We start from the raw sequence: 18,938 nt of genomic DNA on the forward strand, positions 1-18,938 counted from the left end.
TCAATATGTAATACAACAAGCATTGTTAATTTCCTACCACTTTGTTTGTAACTCTGTATTGTCTGTACTGTTCTTTTGCTATTTTGTAAAAGGTTGTCTGTCTGTTAATGTTTTCCTCCTTTTATTTTTAAAATAAATTTTTAAAAAGATGTGGTATTTTTATACAATGGAGTATTACTCAGCTATGAAAAAGATAAATTCTATAACAACCACTGTTAATTCATATTATTTTGTCTTGAAACCCTGTACCACTTTAAATGTTCTTGCTTTGGTTTGTTTATGTCTGTGACACTGGTATGCTTCTATTGTTCTATTTTTTGCTTGTTTGTGTCTCACTTACTACTCTTTAAAATAAAAAAGTACAAAAGAAAGATAAACTGGAGGCTTTTATAGGTAAATGGATGCAACTAGAGGCCATACTCATTAGTGAAATAAATCAGACCCACATGTGTAAACATAATATTGTCTCCTTAGCATAAGAACCTGAAAGAGTAAATAAAACCCAAAATGTACACTAGATAATATGAAAGGGAAAGCAGTTGCTCAAAGGAAGGAACTGCTGGGATGAGGAAAAGAAGAAAAAGAAAGAAGGCAAACACACACACACACACATATATATATACATAGAGAGAGAGAGAGAGAGAGAGAGAGAAAGAGAGAGAGAGAGAGAAAGATAGCTGGGATAACTACTGCTGATGTCTGGTGGTTTATTAAAAAGAACAGTTAATGCTTAATTTTTTTATATTTTGGCCAGTTATGCATGCTTATATCTGATAATCTGACCAAATGATTTGAAGACAACAATATGAAATATAACAACCATTGGTGAATGCCTTCTACCTTGTCTACTGAAACTCTGTATATCTCTAATGTTTTTTAATTATTATGTTTTTATTCTCTTTAATGGTTTGCTCAATCTTGCACTCTTACATCTGGTAATCTGAGCAACTTTGTTGAAGATAACAATATGTAATATAACAACCACTGTTAATTCCTATCATTTTGTCTTGAAACCCTGTATCATTTTTAATGTTCTTGCTTTGTTTTGTTTATGTCTGTGATGTTGGTAGGTTGCAATTATTCTTTTATTTACTATTCTCTTTAAAATTAAAAAAAGAGTAAATGTGATCCAAAGTGTACACTAGATACTGTAAAATGGGAAGAAATTTCAAAAGGAAAGAGAAACTGGTTTGTGAGAATGAGAAAAAAGAAGGAAGGGAAAAGTAAAGGAATATATATATATAAAAGAGATGGTTAAGATAGTTATCTTACTAATTTCTCTCAGTTCACTGAAAAGATAGGTTTGTGCTATTATTGTTTGGACAATTAAATGCTGATATCTTGTACTCCGAGTAACTGATTTGAAGATAACAATGTGCAATGTATTGATCGTTGTTACCCTCCTATCATACTGTTTTGGAATTTGGGGGCTTTTTGTCTCTTTTTCTTTACAATAAAAATTTAAAAATTAATTAATTAATTTCTACTTACTAACAACAATCAGAAATTGAATTATTTTAAATTTTTAAAAATTTAATGCTATTTCAATAGTGTTAAAAATATGAACTACTACCCAAAGATCCACAAATACTCCAAAAGATGTGCCATATTCATACAGTAACAATTATAAAACATGACAGAGAAATTAAATGTAACCCAAGTAAACAGACCACCTTGTTCATGGGTCAGAAGTCTCAATACTGTTATTGTTTGTCCAGTGCAGCTTCAATGAACATCCCACCAGACATTCTGCAGACCCTTAAATAGCCAAAACAACTTTGAAAAAAAAGAGTTGGACATCACTTGCTTTCAAGAGTTGTCAGAGGGACGGAAGAGCTAGCGAGTCACAGGGCGTAAAAGCCAGAAACGATTACAAGATTTTACGTGTGTGTAAAAATATGCCAAAACAAAACTCTCTGCTCTGTATAAGTAATACGCGCTAATGTTTAAAATCCTTATAAATCTAGAGTAACCAGTGTGGTGTGATACTGGCCTCATAACAGACAAAAAAAATCAACAGAACAAAACAGAGTCCAGAAAGAGACCGCACATATATGACAACAACACAACAGTGGAGAAAGGACAGACTTTCCAGGAGGTGATGCCAGAACAACTGTGTAACCTTAAGGAAAAAATACTGTGATCCATACGTTACAACACACACAAAAACTAACCCAAGTTGTATCACACATATAAGGATAAGATATGAAACTATAACAATATCTAAAAGAAAACAGAAGATCTTTGTGACTTTGGATTAGGTCAAGATTTCTTATCACAATTCATAAAAGAAAAAGATGATAAATTGGATCTCACAAAAATTTTTAAAACCTGTTCTGAAAAGATAAGCCACAGACTGGGAGAAAATATTGCACAGCATAATTCAAAGAGTCACCTGTATACAGATTTTATGAACAATACCCCAAACACACAAACTAATAGAAAAAAATAAGCAAAGGCTCTGAATATGACAACAAAGAATGCATGCATGGGTGGCAAATAAACACAGGAGAAGAAGTTCTACATCATTAACCACTAGGGAAAAGCAGAAGCAAAACCACCATGAGACACCTCCCATCAGAACAGCAAGAACACCAAATGCGGATGTGGACACGTGACAGCCGGAACGCCCGTGCACTGCTGGAGAACACCTAGAACGATTCCAATGCTGCGGAAAAAGTAAGTTAACCGTTCACCTGCCAATGATCCAGCAATTTCATCCCTACGATTCACTCCAAAGAAAACACTTCTGTACAAAGCCTTGTGGTCAAATGTTCACAGCAGCTTTATTTGTAATCGCCAAATCCTGGAGATAATCCCGATGCCCATGGACTGCTAAAAGACAAACCAACAGCGATACGTCCACATGATGCAAAAGTGCTCAGCGGTGAAAAGGAGTGGGCCGATGACAAAAGCAACGGTGCGGATGCACTGCGAAATCCCTGAAGTTACAGGAGAGGACACACAAACACAACCTGACCTCACTGGATAGATCGCCTGAAAACGCAAACTAACCCACAGTGACAGGAAGTAGACGGGTTGCTCCCGGAGATGGGGACGTGGCGGGGAAGAAGGAAGGATTACAAAGAGGCATAAAAACGTCTGTATTTGATGGAGCTGTTCATTATCTTGATTGTAGCAATGGTTGCATAGTTGTGTACATAACTCAAAACTCATCAAATTGCACACTTTAAATGTCTAATTTAAATATGTGGTATCGCTCAATAACCTTTTTTAAAAGCATAACCAGCATCCCTAAGCAGTGTAGATACGTATTAGATATGAACTAAGTAAAGTGCACTAGGATATGTACAGAAGTCAGGGGAGGTTAATTAATCTAAGAACTCTTGTCGCACCTACCTCGTCTGCTGGCTGTATTAACTTGCCCTCATGCCCAGGCTGGGGTGCTGAACCCAGTTCCGCTCTCTGCTGACTCGGTACGCTGTCCAGGTGAAGTGCGGGGTTCTCTCTAAACGAGCTTGCGATGGCATCGTCAACAACACCATTTCACAGTTAGTAAAGAGGATCTGTGTCTCACAGCGTTGTGAAGAGGGTAAAGAGAAAGCATAAGCACACCTGCTACAACCCAAGTCAAAAAGGGCCTTGGTTTTACCGTCTCTGCTCTTCAATTTTTCTCCGAAAGTAGCTCCTCAAACGCCAGCCGCACGGGTACTGCCTACTGCGCACTTCGGGGGGCCCAAGCCCGAGCCGCCTGTCCCTGAGGCCCCGCCCCAACTCGACCCCTACCCGACCCACAGGCCCCGCCCCTCCCCAGAGGCCCCGCCCGCCCCCTCACCGTTGCGGGGCCCCAGGTTCCTGCTCGCTCCTCACCGTTGCGGGGCCCCAGGTTCCTGCTCGCTCGCGCGCTGCCTCGTCGGCTTCCGCGCGGGTCCCCCTGGCGGGAGGAAACTCGTTGACCCACAATCCTGGGGTTAGGGGCGGGAACCCGGGGGACGCGGGGCGCGGAAGCCCTGGGGTCGCCTCGGAGCGGCGGGAACAGACAGGGAGGGCGGCGGCGCGGGCGGGCGCGGCGGACCTGAGCCGGGGGTCCCCGAGCCGAGCGGCGGGCGGGCTCCGGGCTTCCCGCATGGGCGCGGGGGGCGCGAGGTGCTGGGCAGGACGAGCGCAGGCTCCCTCCGGGCTGCGGGACTCAGGCCCATGCCGCTGTCGCCCGCCACCTCCCGGTTCCGTCGGCGCCTCCGTCCGCGGAGCGTCGGGTCTTGGCGCTGGGAGAGGGACGACCGCGACGAGCGCACGAGGGGCGGGGCAAACGGCGGCGAAGCGCGCGGGACCGGGCACGGGGAGGGAGGGGGCGCGGGACCGGGCACGGGGAGGGAGGGGGCGGCGGAGCGCGGGGACTCGGCACAGGGGGCTTGGCTCGGGAAGAGGGATCTGGTCTGCTCCGGACTCGGACCCACAGAACCTCGGGCACCTGTTGTCCTGAAACCAGAAACGAGCTCCTGGAGTGGTTGAAGCCCGCTCGGGCCCCTCCCAGGTGTCCCAAGCCAAGGTCGCCTGGAGAAAGTGACAGCTCACCATCCTCCCTCCTGCTGTGTCCCCCTGTCCCACCATCCGCACCCCTTACGGACGCGGTGCTCCCGAAGAACCTCACGGAAAGAGCCACATCTCCTCGGTTAGGGGCTGAGGGGTGACCCCAACCCCGGACCTCAGAATTGGCTGCACTCAGAGACAGGGTCTCCGAAGCAGCCGTTAGGGTAGAATGAGGTCACAGGGTCGGGGTCTTCATAGAGGGGTTTGGGTGCAAACTCCCCGTGGGGACGAGGTGGGGAGAAGCCAGCCCTCCCCTTGGCCTTCGGCACTGGAGCAGTGAGAGAACAGACTCCTGCGGTGCGGTAAGCAAGCAGGTCTTGGAGTGGAGAGGTTGGGGGGCCTGGCCTCAGGCCAGAGATGGTCTGGTCCTAGGGGGCTCCACTGGCCTCCCCGGGCACCTCTTTTTCCTGGATGCACCTGACCTAGTTTGCCACGTAAGCATCTGCTCCCCACTCCGCTCACCCAGCAAGATCTGCACCCTAACCCTTCCGGTTACACCCAAGCCGGAGCTTTTAGAGCCACAGAGGCGCCTGTTCAAATACAGCTTCCAGGGCCTGGCACCCAGGTCCAGGGGAGCCATGGCCACGCAGTCCTGGCTCTAGCGCCTTACCCGGACCCTTGCCCTCTTCCCTCTGTCCCACACACCATACAACTGGCCGCTGGCCTCAGCCCCTCCTGCCAGGACCTCCAGCTGTGGTACATGGCCTCCCAAGTCAGGCTAAAGGTGACAGCTGTGCACTCCTGAAGGGAAGGCTTCCTGGAACAAACGAGCGTTGGAAAGCCTTCAGGCCCGCTCTGGCACAGACCCCAGTGAGAAGCTACTGTGGCTTCACTCTCGTCCACAGAGGAACAGAAAGGGGCAGCAGCTTGCCCAGGAGCACACAGCATGCCAGAGCAGAGGCTGAGGAGGAGCCCAGGCCTCTGTGCCCCCAGCCCCCCACTCTCTTCTCAGTCTGCAGTGGGGGTCCTCTCCCTGCCTGCTTTCACCCTGCTCTCATGTGGCCCCAGCTGCTCCTGGCTAATGCTGAAATGGGCCCAGAGGGGCCCTGGGAAACTGGGAAACAGGGGAGTGAGGCAAGGGGCAGGGGGTGGAGGAGGACAGGCTTTCAAACAGATGGGCCCTCCCCAGGCCGAACACGTGTCCACCCCTCCTCACTGGCCCGGGAGCTGTAGGCCGTGAGGACAGCTCCAGGCCCCACCACCCCACCCACCTTAGTCGGCTGTAGAGCGTCGCAGCCCCAGGGGCAGCCATGGCCCCCGGGGAGAAGCTGGACCCAGTTCCTGACAGCTTTATCCTGCAGCCTCCCACCTTCTACCCGGTGAGCAGCCACCCAGCCCGGAGCCTCCTGGAACCCCGGACTCCCCACTTCCAGATAGCTGGGGGTGGCAGGAGCTTGGTCTCGGACCTGGGGAAGAGGCTGCCCTCCGCCTGCTGCTCCTCTCGTTCCTTTGTTTGGTGTCCAGAGACTTCCAGCAGACAGCCCTCTAAGCACTCCAGTCGCCTTCCTCGCTTGGCAGCCTCTTCCCAGAGCCCCCTGCCCGCCCCACTACACCCCACTTGCCAGGAGGTGGGAAGCGGGACCAGGGGCTGCTGAGGCAGCTAAGCAGCCTGTTGTGATGGGAGGGCCCTGGCCCCCTGTCCTGCGCAGGTGCCCCAGGAGCCAGCAGGTCCCAGGCTCTGTGCTGCACCAGCTACAAGCTGCAGCCTAGAGGCAAGCACGGCGGGGGGTGTCCTTCTAGGTGGCTTTCACGTCAGAAGGCTGTGGGCTTTGGAAAGCAACATGTGCGGCCTGATCTTGGGGTGCCTCCAGAGTGCTCTGCAGAGCCTCGGCTTTGAGGGAGATACCAGGGCCCAGTGAGTGAGTGCTCAGGCCGCCCCAGGAGGCAAGCGTAGCGCAGGCACTGAGTGGACAGTGCTCGAGAGGACATGGGGGCAGGAAGAGGACAGCCCCAGAGCCACTGGGGGTCAGAGTTAGGGTGAGGGGACTGGAACCTGTGCAGTGTATTTTAGGAAGGGCTAGGGTTAGATTAGCAGCTCCCATGGGAATGACAGCCCCGGAAGACAGCCAGGCCATTTTCAGGGTCCCTCCTGGAACCTGTCCCAACCTGTCATTCTTGTTGGCTCTCAGTCCCAGACCCTAGCCATTAAATAGTCTCCAGGGAGCCTCAAAGCCAGGCTCCTGGGGACCAGGATGGCTAGACTAGGGACACATCAGCCATGGCACCCCAGGCTGGAGGAGGGAACTGGGTGGTGCTATGATGGCCGCAGAGTAGCCTTGAAGCGTCCCTGTCCAAGAGAAGGGAGGAAGTAGAAGAGAACGTATCAGAGGAGGTTGACTCTTCCCAGTAAGGACATTTCCTATTTGGAGTGGGAAAACCAACGTCTTCTTCCCTCCCCACTGCCCAGGCTCCAGGCCCTGGCCTTTCCTCCAACCACGCATATGGCTTCCTCCCCTTGCTCAGGTGGTTCCGTATATCACAACCATTTTTGGAGGTCTGCACGCAGGCAAGATGGTCGTGCTTCAGGGAGCAGTCCCCAGAGATGCACGCAGGTACAGGCAGAGCTTGGGCTGGAGCTGGAACTCCCCACCTCAGCAGCCTCTGTGGGCCCTGACCCGGACAGTGCAGGTTTCAGGTGGACTTCCAGTGCGGCTGCAGCCTGGACCCGCGGCCAGACATCGCCATCCACTTCAACCCTCGCTTCCACACCACCAGACCCCACGTCATCTGCAACACCTTGCATGCAGGACACTGGCAGATGGAGGCCCGGTGGCCTGGGCTGGCCCTGCAGAGAGGGGCCAGCTTCCTCATTCTCTTCCTCTTTGGGAATGAGGCGGTGAAGGTGAGCAAGAGGATGGGCCCCAAGAGCTGTGTCCTTCTACCCTCCTTCCCCTGGCCATCGCCCTCCACCATGTGCAGTGGCATTGTGGGGAGAGGGTCGAGGAGCCACCACACCGTCCAGGCCACCTTGGGCCACTGCTGTGCTGCAGAACGCACTTAGGGAATGCTTGCTGGATACCAGGTACCTCTACACCCTTATCTTGGCGGTGGGGGGGGGGGGATGGACCCAGACCCCAGTGCACACATGCCAGGTAAGTGCTGTCACTGATTTGCACCTGGCCCTCTGAGCCACTGGCCCACAACCCCAGGATGGATGCCTTTATGATAACCATCTGACAGTGGCAGCAGCAAAGGACACGGCTCGGGCCCCTCAGGAACTCCTGCCAGAAAGATGGCAGGATCTCCAGACAGCCCCAGGCCAAGCACTGGACAGGGAAGGACTGAGGGTAGGAGTCACCACCCAGGCTCTCCAGCAGACAGCCCTTTCCTCCCTGTCATGCTGAGGAGAAGACTGCTCTCCGGGGCAGAGAGGGAAGCAGGTCCTGCCTTTCAGAGGTGGCGTGAGGTCATGTGGCTGCCTTGCAGGTGAGCGTTAATGGACAGCACTTCCTCCACTACCGCTACCGGCTCCCGTTGTCTCGGGTGGACACCCTGGGCATATTTGGGGACATCTCAGTGCAGGCTGTTGGATTCCTGAACATCAGCGTGAGTTCCCTTGGGGCCAAGGCCTGTGACTTCCTGACACCCAGATGAGTGTAGGACCCACTCCCCTCCATAGACCAAGAGGCAGAGGATGCCAGGAAACCTGTGACAGGAAGCCCACAGTGTCAAGTGTGCGAGGGATGAGGGGAGAGAAGGTGCCAGTGGTCAGGTGGGGAGCCATAGGCAGGGTCTGTTCTGGCAGCCAGGTTGGTTTTAGGAGGAGCGGTGGTGGGGAAGCTAAAAGCTCAGCACAGCAGTCTGAGCAGGCTGCAGTGGGCTGCTGCCTCGTTCCACTGATGAACTTATTCAAAGCCCAGACCTCGGGGCCTGCCACCAGCCGCTCTGACACGACAAGCCCGAAGCGGGACTGGGAACTGCACTTCAGGCAGGTTTAGGAGCCACCACCCAGCTGTAGGAAGCAGGCGTGAGCAGGGGGCTGGGAGCTCAAATGGGTGGCCTGGGGGCCTGCAGGCTCCTGGATGTTGCGTTCTCTTTCTGAACAGCCATTTGCAGAAGGTAGCAGAGAGTACCCGGCTGGACACGTGAGTCTGGGGTGTGGCTGGCCCTGCAGATGGACAGAGCTGACCTGTTGCTCTCACTGCACAGGCCCCGCCGCCCTTCCTTCCCTGTGGTTGCAGCTTCAGGTGGGACCTAGACTTGCCCACCTCTTCAGGGCCACCCAGGAAGGTGAACAGTGGCAGGACCTAGAGGGACCAGTGCCCACAATTCCCAGCAGGAGATCCTTTTCAGTGGGAACCCTCTGTCTGCCCAGCCACCACGCCAGGGGTGGACCTCGCAGGACAGAGGGTGTTGGGGCCCCTGAGCCTGTTCATAGTACAGTTCTTTCCCATTGCCCCAGAGCTGGGACTCCAGATTCAAGAGACCCCTCTGGGGCTCCCAAGACACATGCTGCCATGAGAGACAAAAGCCCCAGGGTCCCCGGTGAGTAGGATGACTGCCAGGGCTCCCTTCTTAGGACAAACACCAATGGCTTCTGCGCCCCTCTTTCCCCACAGCCCCTCCTGCTTCAGAGTCCTGAGCTGGTAAGTGACCCCACAAGTCCCCTAGAGGTGTGGTCCCATCTCAGGTCCCTCAGAGCGGGGGAAACCGCTAGAATGTTGGTGTCCTGTGGGGACCAGCACCCTCAGCTTCAGTTGCCCTTCTTGTGGGCAAGCTGAGCTGCTCCAGGCAAAAGTTTCAGCTTCATTTTCCCTCAGCTCCATCGATGCTACAGTCAGATACTAGATGTTTCCCAAGTCAGGCTCTAGGGCGGAGAGTCAGGCTGGCCTCAGCCCCAGCCTGTGGTTCAAAGGCGAAGGCGGGATGAGCCACCACATGGCTGTGACAGCCCCGGGTGCTCAGGCCCCGGTGCAAGTTCACCCCGGAGGAGCCCAGGCTGCATCCCACAGGCCTGCAGTAGGCGCCACGGGGTGTGGTGCTGTCTCCAGTGGACAGAACCTGCTGCCCCACCTCTCCCCAACCCCGGAGGAGCTCGGAAGCTGCTCCTGGCAGTGGAGACCTTCCTAAGTGTCTGGGGTCACTGTCCCCAATATCTCCCTGTCCTTCAGGAGCTTCCCTGTTCACGCACCCTTCCTCAAGGACTCTGGCCTGGACAGGTCATCATAGTTCGGGGACTGGTCTTGCAAGAGCCAAAGGAGTAAGTATCCCACCAAGCATCACCTCTTGTAGTTTCCCATCACCACCACATAATCCCCTTCCACTGCGAGAAAACAGTGCCGAGATCAGTAAGTCGTCCACGGTCGTAGAGCCCCTAAAAGTCAGGCTGGTACGGGGCCCCGTCGCTGTCTTAAGGCAGCATCTCCCGTAGTGGTCCCTCTGTCGGACAGCCGAGGACAGGAAAAGGGCTCACAGGCCCAGGCTGAGGCCCAGGGAGAGCACACGGCCTCTCACGGAGACACGAGACTTGATTTAAGTGACTCAGCAGAGCCAGAGCCCCGACACCCTTGAAAAGTGCTGCTGCCTGGCTCTTCCTCCAGGGGGTGCTCAGACCCAGGTGAGTGGTGCAAATCTAGCTGCACCAATGCCTGGATCTGAGCGCCCCCTGGAGGAAGAGCCAGCCCAACCCCCTGCCTGGAGGAAAGGCCTTTTCCAAGCCAGATTGCCCGTGTTGTCACCTGCTCTGGTCACCTGTTACCTTTGTAACCCGGGGCAGTGATGTTTCTGTCTGTGCCCCAAGCTCCTTATCAGTCAGGGGTTAGTAATGATATCAGCTTTCAATGGTGCTCAGAATAGTCAGCTACACAGGTGATAGCAGAAGTAGCTCGTGGGCAGGGGGTGGTTGAGAGGGCAGCACCTGTGTGCTCCCTGCTTTGCCACTGTCTTGTTTTGAGTTGCTAACCTCACCAGACCTTTGCCCCTCAGCTCCTGACCATGGGTGAGCTCCGAGGCACCAGGCTGGAACGCAGACTCCCAGGGTCAGGGTTCTCCTGGTGTCTCCTCCTCCACTGTGTGATTGGGCAAGGCAGCTGAGAGAGGAGAAAGACAGTCCCAAGCTGGTGGGGGAAGGAGCGAACACCTCCCACTCCAAACCTGGGTGGCCTGAGACCAGGCCCTCATCCCAGCTCAAGGTCCCTTGGTGCATGTTAGTGACAGCAGCCGTGAATGCACAGGCTGCAGTGGAAAGACAGTCCCAGGCCCTGTCGTGCCAGGTCTTCCAGTTATCTTTAAAGAAAAATCAAAAGCCATCTTTTATTTAAACTCAGCCTTTGAATGTGGCGTTCATTTAAAACAGAAGACTGTGGCAGACCAGGGAGAAGGTGCCCAAAGACCTGCTCAGCTGAGGTCACAGACATCCATCAGGCTTAGCCCACACGTGGCACCAGCAGGCCTATGGCAAACACTAGGCTGCTGCTGTTTCTAAAACAGCTGATGGCTTGAGCTGGACAGAGGGAGCAAGTGTAGGACCCTGATTCCTTTCTGGTGAATATGTTATTTCCTAAATTACAGATGACAAAACAGGTAGAGAGACTGCATTAATTTCCTGAGGTCCCAAAAAGTGGCAAAGCCAACTCTAACCACTGAGATTTCTGCAAATTAAGACAACACGTGGTGCTGAGTTACACTCAACACATATTAGCGGCTACTTTCATTGCCACAGTTATCTTCATTTTCAGGAGGAGAGACTGAGGCTCCCACGAGGAGATGCCCCGCCCCTATGACCTCTCAGTGAGCAGAGGACAACTCCAGGGCTCAGTCTCAGCTCTAAGCCATTCTTTCTGCTCCCCTGTGAGGCATCCAGGCATTCGGTCCTGAGCAGTCCCAGCACTTAGCCCTGGGACCACCCCCAGTCCTTGCCCAGGTACCCAGTGTTCTCGGGGTGGAGTAGGCCAACTCCCTGTTCTGCCCACTTCCTACAGCTTCACACTGAGCCTGAGGGACGAGGCTGCCCGCACACCTGTGATGCTCAGGGCCTCCTTTGCAGACCGAACACTGGCCTGGGTCTCTCCCTGGGGACGCAAGACACTGATCTTGGCACCCTTCCTCTTTCACCCCCAGCGATTCTTCGAGGTGGGTCAGAGCTGCATGATCACATCCTTTGGGAAGGATCCCAGAGCTGAATTCCATAATGACCTGGAGTGGGTGGACAGGGTGGATGCCCAGGGCTGGAAGCCAACAGAAGAACATTCGAGTCACTGGCACTCGGCCCCCTGTGCCAGTGCCAGGGACCCCAAGCCTGAGACCAGGCACAGAGAGTGCAAGCAGGGACCCAAGCATTGCTTTGGTGAAAGCTCCCCAAGTGATTCAAGTGCACAGCCAGGATGGAAACCACTCTACTGACAGCAAGCACCCCAGTGCAGCTGGCAAAATGGGGCAAGGCCAGGAAGAACCTGGTCAGTGTCCACAGTGAGCTAGTGACACATGCGCCTGCAGGCCATCTGCCCGTCCTCCAGGCAGGGGTCTGTGTGGACATCTTTAATCCATGTTGCCCCTTGCTAGGTGCTGCTCCTATGCCAGGAGGGGGGGCTGAAGCTGGCACTCAATGGGCAGGGCCTGGGCGCCATGAGCGTGGGCCAGGAGGTGCTGGAGAGACTGCGGGAGCTCCAGGTCAGAGGAAACGTCCAGCTGTACTGTGTCCACTGCTGAGGAGCTCAAAGTGGTCTGGCCAGAAGAGGAAGCCAGCCTGCACGAGGGCCTCGAAATGTGGTACCCACCTGCTACCACCATACAGACCTCATTCACCCCTGTGGCTGCATCCTGGTCTGCACCGTGTGAGACGGCTCCAACACTGCAAGTCCCCCACCCAGAGCTGGGGTTTGCTTCGGCTTCCTTCAGGGCCGCACTGTGCCCAGGGGCCAGGCTGTGGAGCCTAGCGAAGATTCTCAGAAGTACAGGGGCCTCAAAAACCTGGACATTTACTCCATTGCTACCCAGAAGCTCAGGAGAGACTGGCCCAGGCCAGCAGGGCACTTGCCTCCCCAGCACTCAGACTCCATCTTTGCCATCTGTCCTTCCCAGGCCCCAGTAGCAGCAGTTGCACTGGAGTTTGAGATCTCGTGAGTCCAGGCTGGGCCTAACACACTACTCACACCCATCCGTCAGCCGGCTTCTATCCGTGACACAGGCTGAAGCTGCATGTAGGGCTTCTCCAGAGCAAGTCGCAGGGCCACCATTACATAGTAACAGCAGGCGGGAGAGGCGGAGGGAGAGGGAGGCCTGCCCTTCCCTGCGGGGACAACAGCACAGGCACACAGCCAGTCTGCATTCCTCCACCGGCCACGCAGGCGTCAGGGGGCCCCTAGGTTACCGTGCAGCCCAGGTGTGTCATGGCCTGTGCCACTCCGGCTCATGTGGGTTCCCTCTGTGATGTCCACACAATGATGGAATTGCCAAACAACGCATTTCTAGATCTTATCCATCGTGGAGTGACACATAAGGGAGCACTCAGAGAAACTGAACCTATGTGATGGAATAGCTGGAATGAGTATTTTTGTAACTATGTTCTACAAGAAGAGAGCAATAGCCTTCGCTCATCCATTTACCAAGATTGATCTATCACAGGGAGAATCTTAGTAAATTCCCTGGAGCAGAGATTTCAAAGCAAACCCTCAGCATAGCCAAGGGAACCTGGGCATCAGTGAGAGTGGTGACCACCTGGAAACCAAGGCGCTGGGCTCTGGACAGGATCTGGGCCAAGGAGGAGCCAACACACACTGGCTGAGTCAGGAACTGCCGACCCAAGGTCAGAGCAAAGGGAAGGCTACAAGCAGCTCCGCCCTGGCGCCATTGCCGAGCTGGGAGCAAAGTCTGTGCTGCTGCTGCTGAGTGTGTACACACTTAGGACTGGTGTGCTGTACAGAAAAGAATTTAACAGACCAGACCTAAGGCAGCAGCTCTTAGAAATCCCTGCATAGAAGGCTGGCTTTGGCCTCCTGGAAACACGACTGGGCAGTTCCCACACTGACACAGAATTTGCCCTAAATGATAGAGTGACTCGCTGTGCCAAGGTCAGGGTGACAGTGTGGCCCATGCTGAGTGCCAGCCTTCCTTATGGGAGTCCAGCATCTCTGTAAATGCTAGGCAGAGAGCACCTACGCCACTCACCTTCAACAAAAACTCCAGGCTTCTGATGCAGGCGACACCTCTGCAACACACTCACACACGTCGTCATGACTCCCGAGGGAGGAGCTGGCAGGTCCTGTGTGTGACCATAGTGAGGACTCTCAGAGGCCTGCACCTGGCTTCCTCTGGACACTGCCCCTTGGACCTTTCCCTTTGCTGATTTTGCTTTGTATCCTTTGCCCTAATAAATCTTAGCTGTGAGTCTATTTGCTGGTCTGGAACTGGTCTCAGGCACCCTCAAAACGTGTCTTCTTGTAGATGGACTCTTGACATTAGGTGAAGTCCTTTATCCTTTTACTCTGAAGTTACCTTGGCCAATGTTAATGGAACCACTGGAGCGTTCTCTGATTTTGTTTGCATCTACATGCATCTTTTTCTATCCTTCTACTTTTAACCTCTCTACACCTGTACTTTTAACCTATTTATATCTATTAACCTTTCACAATGAGTCCCCAAGTTATGAACGAGTTCCATTCCAGGAGAACGTACATAAGTCAGGTTTGTTCATAAATCCAACAAAGTAAGTCTACTTACCTTCGACACAAACATATGACATAAAGCGCAAAAAACCAAACACATACACCAAAATAGTGTAAATAAACTAATTTTACCTTTACAGTCGAAAATGATGGTGCAGGGCAGCACAACCAGCATCTAGAGGGTTGTCTACATGGAGGAGGGAAGACGGGGCGGGGGGCATTCCTGCTTCCCACATGGCACACAGCAGCACGGCTGACAATGTCCAGCAGATTTTCACAGTTTGTTCACATCTACAGATGTTCGTAACACGAGGTCTGTTCATACCTGTGAAAGTTTGCAGCTCACATGTTTGTAAGTGGGAGACTCACTGTACATCTAACCCACCCGCTTGAATGCACTGTCATGTATGTAGCATGTAGTGAAGTCACACTTTCAGTTTCCAGTTTTAGTCAACATCACACTGGATGTTGCACCTAGAGCAGTTGGGTAAGAAAAAAGGCATCCAAATTAAAAAGGGAAAATTGAAACTATCTACTTGCAGATCACAAGATCTTATATATAAAAAACCCTAAATGAGCCACAGAAAAAGAAGCACTAATAAATAAAAACTGATAGAACTAATACATGCATTCAGTAAAGTAGTATACTACAAAACTCAAAAATCAGTATAGCGATCTATCAAAAAAATCAAGAAAATGACCCCATTAATGATAGCACTAAAAAGAATAAAATTCTTAGGAATAAATTCAACCAAGAAATTGAAAATCAGTACAATGAAAACTAAAAACACCAGTGAAAGAAATTTTAAAAGACACAAAGAATTAAAAACATATTTAATACTCACAGATTAGAAAAATATTGCTAAAATTCCCACTCCAGCCAAAGCAACATATAGATTAAATGCAACACCTGTCAAAATCCCAGCAGCACTAGGCATGGTGGCGCACGCCTGTAATCCCAGCACTCGGGAGGCTGAGGCAGGAGGACCATTGCAAGTTTGAGACCGGCCTTGGCTGCAAAGTGAGCTCAAGTTCAGCCTGAACTGCATAGCGAGACTCTGTCTCAAAAATACCAGAAAAAAAAAAATCCCAGTAGCATTCTTCCTTAAAACAGAAAAAAAAAAATGTTAAAACTTGTACAAACTACAAAACACCCTTCAGAGAGACAAAGCCCTCTTGACACCCTGAGGGGTACAAAAGTGGCCCTTCACACTGGCTGATTCCAAGCATACATGGTGAAGGGTTTCCCACAAGAACACCAACCAGACACAGCGGAAAAGAAATAGTTCATCGATAAATGGTGCTATCCACCTGCAAAGGAATGAATTGAACCCTTGTCATATGCCGTACACAAAAATCAACTTGAAATAAGTTAAAGACCTAAATGCAAGACCTGAAACTGTAAAGCACCTAGAAGAAAACATAAGGGGAAATGTGTTGATTTCTAAATCGTTGCTAAAATGTGCTTTGGCAAAAATTTTTCAGAAACCACAGTGAAAGCTCAGGTTTAATCCTGGATAGTTTCTTCACTTCATATTCTACATAAGCATTTATCTGTCCACTGATTGAAGAGTTTTTTTGTTTTGTTTTTGTGTTTGTTTTGTTCTGTTTTGTTTGTTTTTGAGACCGGGTCTTGCTCTATAGTCCAGGCTGGTCTTGAACTCACTATGTAACATAAACTGGTCTCAAACTTGAGACAATTCTCCTGCCTCAGCATCCCAAATGCTGGGATTACAGGCGTGTGCCACCATACCAGGCCAAGGTTTTTTTTTTTAAGTACAAATATATTTAGAATAAAAGCAATCCAACATTAAAAAATCAAAGCATAATATGTACAGCATAATAGATTTAGAAACTAGTAATACAGAGAGCTACAAAATGAAAGCTGAAAGCCTCTCTCTACCCTATCAACTGCTGCCTTTCCCTAGGAATAACCATTACTGTGTTGACTGAAGATTCCTTCTACAAATAAAAGGGTGTGCATATGTGTAGCAAATCATATTATACGAAAAATGAATAAATAGTGTTCAAATTTAAATGTCAAAGGAGAGCAATGCAAAACAATCATAATAAAATTAATTCACAATATCAAAGTTGCCTGTAAATCAAGAAAGTACAGATACATTGTGTTTGGATCTAGGAGGTTCCGTGCTCAGCGGTGGAGCTTCCGCAGCTGAGCGGCAGTTGGGAGGTGGGGCCTGCTGGGAAGAGGGTGAGGTGTGAACTAAAAAGTGCACAGTCCCTCCCTGGCTCCACCCTGCTCACTCTACTTCCTGGTAGCCGTGGTTCAACAGCTGTCCTCCTGCACTCCTGTGCCATGGCATTTCTGCCTTGAAGCCAGCCAGCCATGGCCTGAACTCCTGAAACCCTGAGCCAAGTTAGAGCTCTCCTTTAGATTGTGGGAATTGTGTCTCAGCAATGAGGAGAGTGACTGAGACAAGATAACTCATTCTGAGTGGGCGTGGATATAAAGATTCGTTTAGTAGAAAAATAAGGTACAAATGCAGTGAACATAAACAGATGCTTAATTTAGAAGTAGTCGAAGAAATGCAACTGGAAAAAGGGGGCCCCATTGTTTACCACTTTACAAGAATTAATGATGTTGGGGACCTTGTCTTTCTCATAGAAAAGCCCTCTTTTCCTACTTCCACATCCCTTCCCACTCCCTGCCTACTCCAGGGTGGGCTAGATGCAGCTGCACCTGATCTCCATAGGGCTGCTTTAATCTGCTGGTTAAAATAAAATATTCCCAAAACTTACGTGTGAAATTTTTGCATTATAACACTATTAAAATCACTAGACTAGGGGCTGGGGATTTAGCTCAGAGGCAAAGCGCCTGCCTGGCAAGCACAAGGTCATGAGTTCGGTTCCCGGTACCAGAGAAAAACCCAAAAAAAAAAAAAAAAATCACTAGACTAATATTAACCCTTTAATTGCTTTGTCTTTAAAGTATGTGAATAAATAATGTTTCAAAATGTTGTTTTCTCTCTAATTGTGTTTTCCCTCTATTGCAGGTGTGGATAGAATTAATTCTCAACCAATGAAAAGGCAAATTAGATGTAATCATTTCTATTTGTTTTTCTCTCAGCATTGGTTTTCAAGTTGCTTGAGACATCTGGATATGTGCTATGTGAGGTTCATTTCAGACAATTTTGGTGAAGATCTAGTTAAATGATCTCGAAATGAATTTGCAAAAGTACTGTCATTATCAGTCTCTTTATTAACATGTATTTCAACATCAATTTCTCCAGTGCTTTCTGTACTCGACCAGCAGTCAATTAAGTGTACTAGTTAAACAATGTACAATTAGAAATAAACAAATTAAAATTCCAAACAATCCAAATCATCACCACTGCGGGCAGTTCCACCCGGTGAGAAACCCGTGTGACCCTGAGCACTCATCTGATCTTGATGAACTGCTCTGCTTTCTCCACATGAGCTTTTTGTTTCATTCTAAAGAAACTAATATTTTCCAATTATGTGATTAACTTGGAAAGGGGAGAAATGAAACAGGTTTCCAAATTTAGACAGGACATGGAGCTGGTCTGTGCTACTGCCATCTTTCCCCAAGTGTAGACGTCACAGAGGAGGCTCCTGGGTGAACTGCACCAGACCCTCTGGGCAGCTTTGAGGAGGCACAGACGTCAGGATCACGGCATGTGGAAGGACAGCAGCCACACAGGAATCAGCCATGCCCACGAAGACATCCAAGCACGTGTTCCTTGGGGCGATCTTGCTCCTGACACCTTTGTCTTCTATTAAAGTGAGAGTCACATCACAGAAGATTAAATATGTATGATTCCGTGGCATGTAGTTCATTCATAATAATTTGTAGCCATTTCTTCCGCTTCCAAAACACTTCACCATCCCGAAAGGATTGCACCCCATTTCCTCTCCCTCGGTCATGAACCTGTCCTCTGAGTCTACGAATTTATCTGCTGCAGGTATCTCACATGAATGGAATCATACAGTATGTGAACTTTGTGTATGGCTTCTATCACTCAGCAAAATGTTTTCAGGGTTAATCCGTGTTGCAGTGCTGATACTCTTTCTGTTTCTATTTTGTTGTGTTTTGCTGCCTGCATAAAAATCTACTACATGGATATACCACATTTTATTTATGTGTTCACCCACTGATAGATACTTGGATTGTTGCTACCCTTTAGCTACTGTAAATAGTACTTTTATGAACATTTCTGTAGGTCTTTTAAAAAACATGGTGGGCTGGCTGCACATGGTAGCACACACCTGTAATCCCAGCACTCGGGAGGCTGAGGCAGGAGGATCGTTGCAAGTTCAAGACCAGCCTGGGCTACAAAGTGAGCTCAAGGCCAGATTGAACAGCATAGTGAGACCCTGTCTCAAAAAGACAAAAAAAAAAAACCATGATGGGACAAAGAAATATATAAAGACCTAATGATTTCATGTAAAGAAGAAAAACTATCTTTATTCATTTTCAGCATGAAATATATTAGAAAAATCTATAGAAAAACTGCCAGAACTTGTAAGTAAATTTACTACACTCTTTTTTTGGTTGGTTGGTTGGTTGGTTGATTTGTTCAGACAGGGTCTTGCTATGCAGTTCATGCTGGCTCTGAACTCACTTTTGTAGCCCAGGCTGGCCACAAACTCACAGCAATCCTCCTGCTTCAGCCTCTGAGTGCTGGGATTACAAGGGTACAGGGCTCCAGCTTAATTTACTACACTCTTATGTAACTACTAAAGAGAAAATAGTAATGAAAACTAACAACTATTGAGGGCCAAATAATAATGGCAGAACTACGT

The 18,938-nt window shown here is 50.1% G+C and overlaps 2 protein-coding genes across 7 annotated transcripts in view; one reads left to right on the forward strand and one right to left on the reverse strand.

The window, feature by feature from the left end:
* Positions 1 to 4,278, reverse strand: part of Hrasls5 (HRAS-like suppressor family, member 5) — a 30,550-nt gene extending 26,272 nt beyond the window's left edge. The window contains exons 1-3 of one of the 2 annotated variants that reach the window (XM_005414749.2): positions 4,037 to 4,278; positions 3,832 to 3,895; positions 3,361 to 3,469 (exon numbers count right to left, since the gene is read on the reverse strand). In XM_005414749.2, the coding sequence (XP_005414806.1) occupies positions 3,361 to 3,469; positions 3,832 to 3,895; positions 4,037 to 4,160 (297 nt within the window). In that variant the 5' untranslated portion in view covers positions 4,161 to 4,278. Of the gene's footprint in view, positions 1 to 3,360; positions 3,479 to 3,831; positions 3,896 to 4,036 lie in introns of both variants that reach the window. The other variant, XM_005414748.2, reaches the window with a different exon arrangement.
* Positions 4,279 to 4,421: 143 nt separating this feature from the next.
* Positions 4,422 to 18,061, forward strand: Lgals12 (lectin, galactoside-binding, soluble, 12). Of its 5 annotated transcripts, none has more exons than XM_013510067.1 (10): positions 4,422 to 4,853; positions 5,681 to 5,870; positions 7,015 to 7,103; positions 7,180 to 7,393; positions 7,978 to 8,097; positions 8,598 to 8,636; positions 9,111 to 9,137; positions 9,663 to 9,751; positions 11,472 to 11,622; positions 17,168 to 18,061. In XM_013510067.1, exons 2-10 carry the CDS (start codon positions 5,802 to 5,804, stop codon positions 17,195 to 17,197), a joined length of 828 nt encoding a protein of 275 aa, XP_013365521.1. In that variant the 5' UTR covers positions 4,422 to 4,853; positions 5,681 to 5,801; the 3' UTR covers positions 17,198 to 18,061. The 5 variants fall into 5 exon arrangements, with proteins under 5 accessions (XP_013365521.1, XP_005414803.1, XP_013365522.1 ...); XM_005414746.1 differs by lacking the exon at positions 17,168 to 18,061 and adding an exon at positions 12,052 to 13,873; XM_013510068.1 differs by lacking the exon at positions 17,168 to 18,061 and adding an exon at positions 11,772 to 12,041.
* Positions 18,062 to 18,938: the final 877 nt, after the last annotated feature.

Source organism: Chinchilla lanigera, unplaced genomic scaffold (genome assembly GCF_000276665.1).
Source record: "Chinchilla lanigera isolate Chin_1 unplaced genomic scaffold, ChiLan1.0 scaffold00198, whole genome shotgun sequence".
Taxonomy (NCBI): Eukaryota; Metazoa; Chordata; class Mammalia; order Rodentia; family Chinchillidae; genus Chinchilla; species Chinchilla lanigera.

Bases quoted from the DNA above. Each gene is read 5' to 3' on its own strand.
- Lgals12 (XM_005414746.1), top strand. From the start codon at position 5,802: ATGGCCCCCGGGGAGAAGCTGGACCCAGTTCCTGACAGCTTTATCCTG. The intron at 7,104-7,179 runs GTACAGGCAGAG...CGGACAGTGCAG, and splicing joins GTCCCCAGAGATGCACGCAG to GTTTCAGGTGGACTTCCAGT. The intron at 11,623-12,051 runs GTGGGTCAGAGC...GCCCCTTGCTAG, and splicing joins ACCCCCAGCGATTCTTCGAG to GTGCTGCTCCTATGCCAGGA.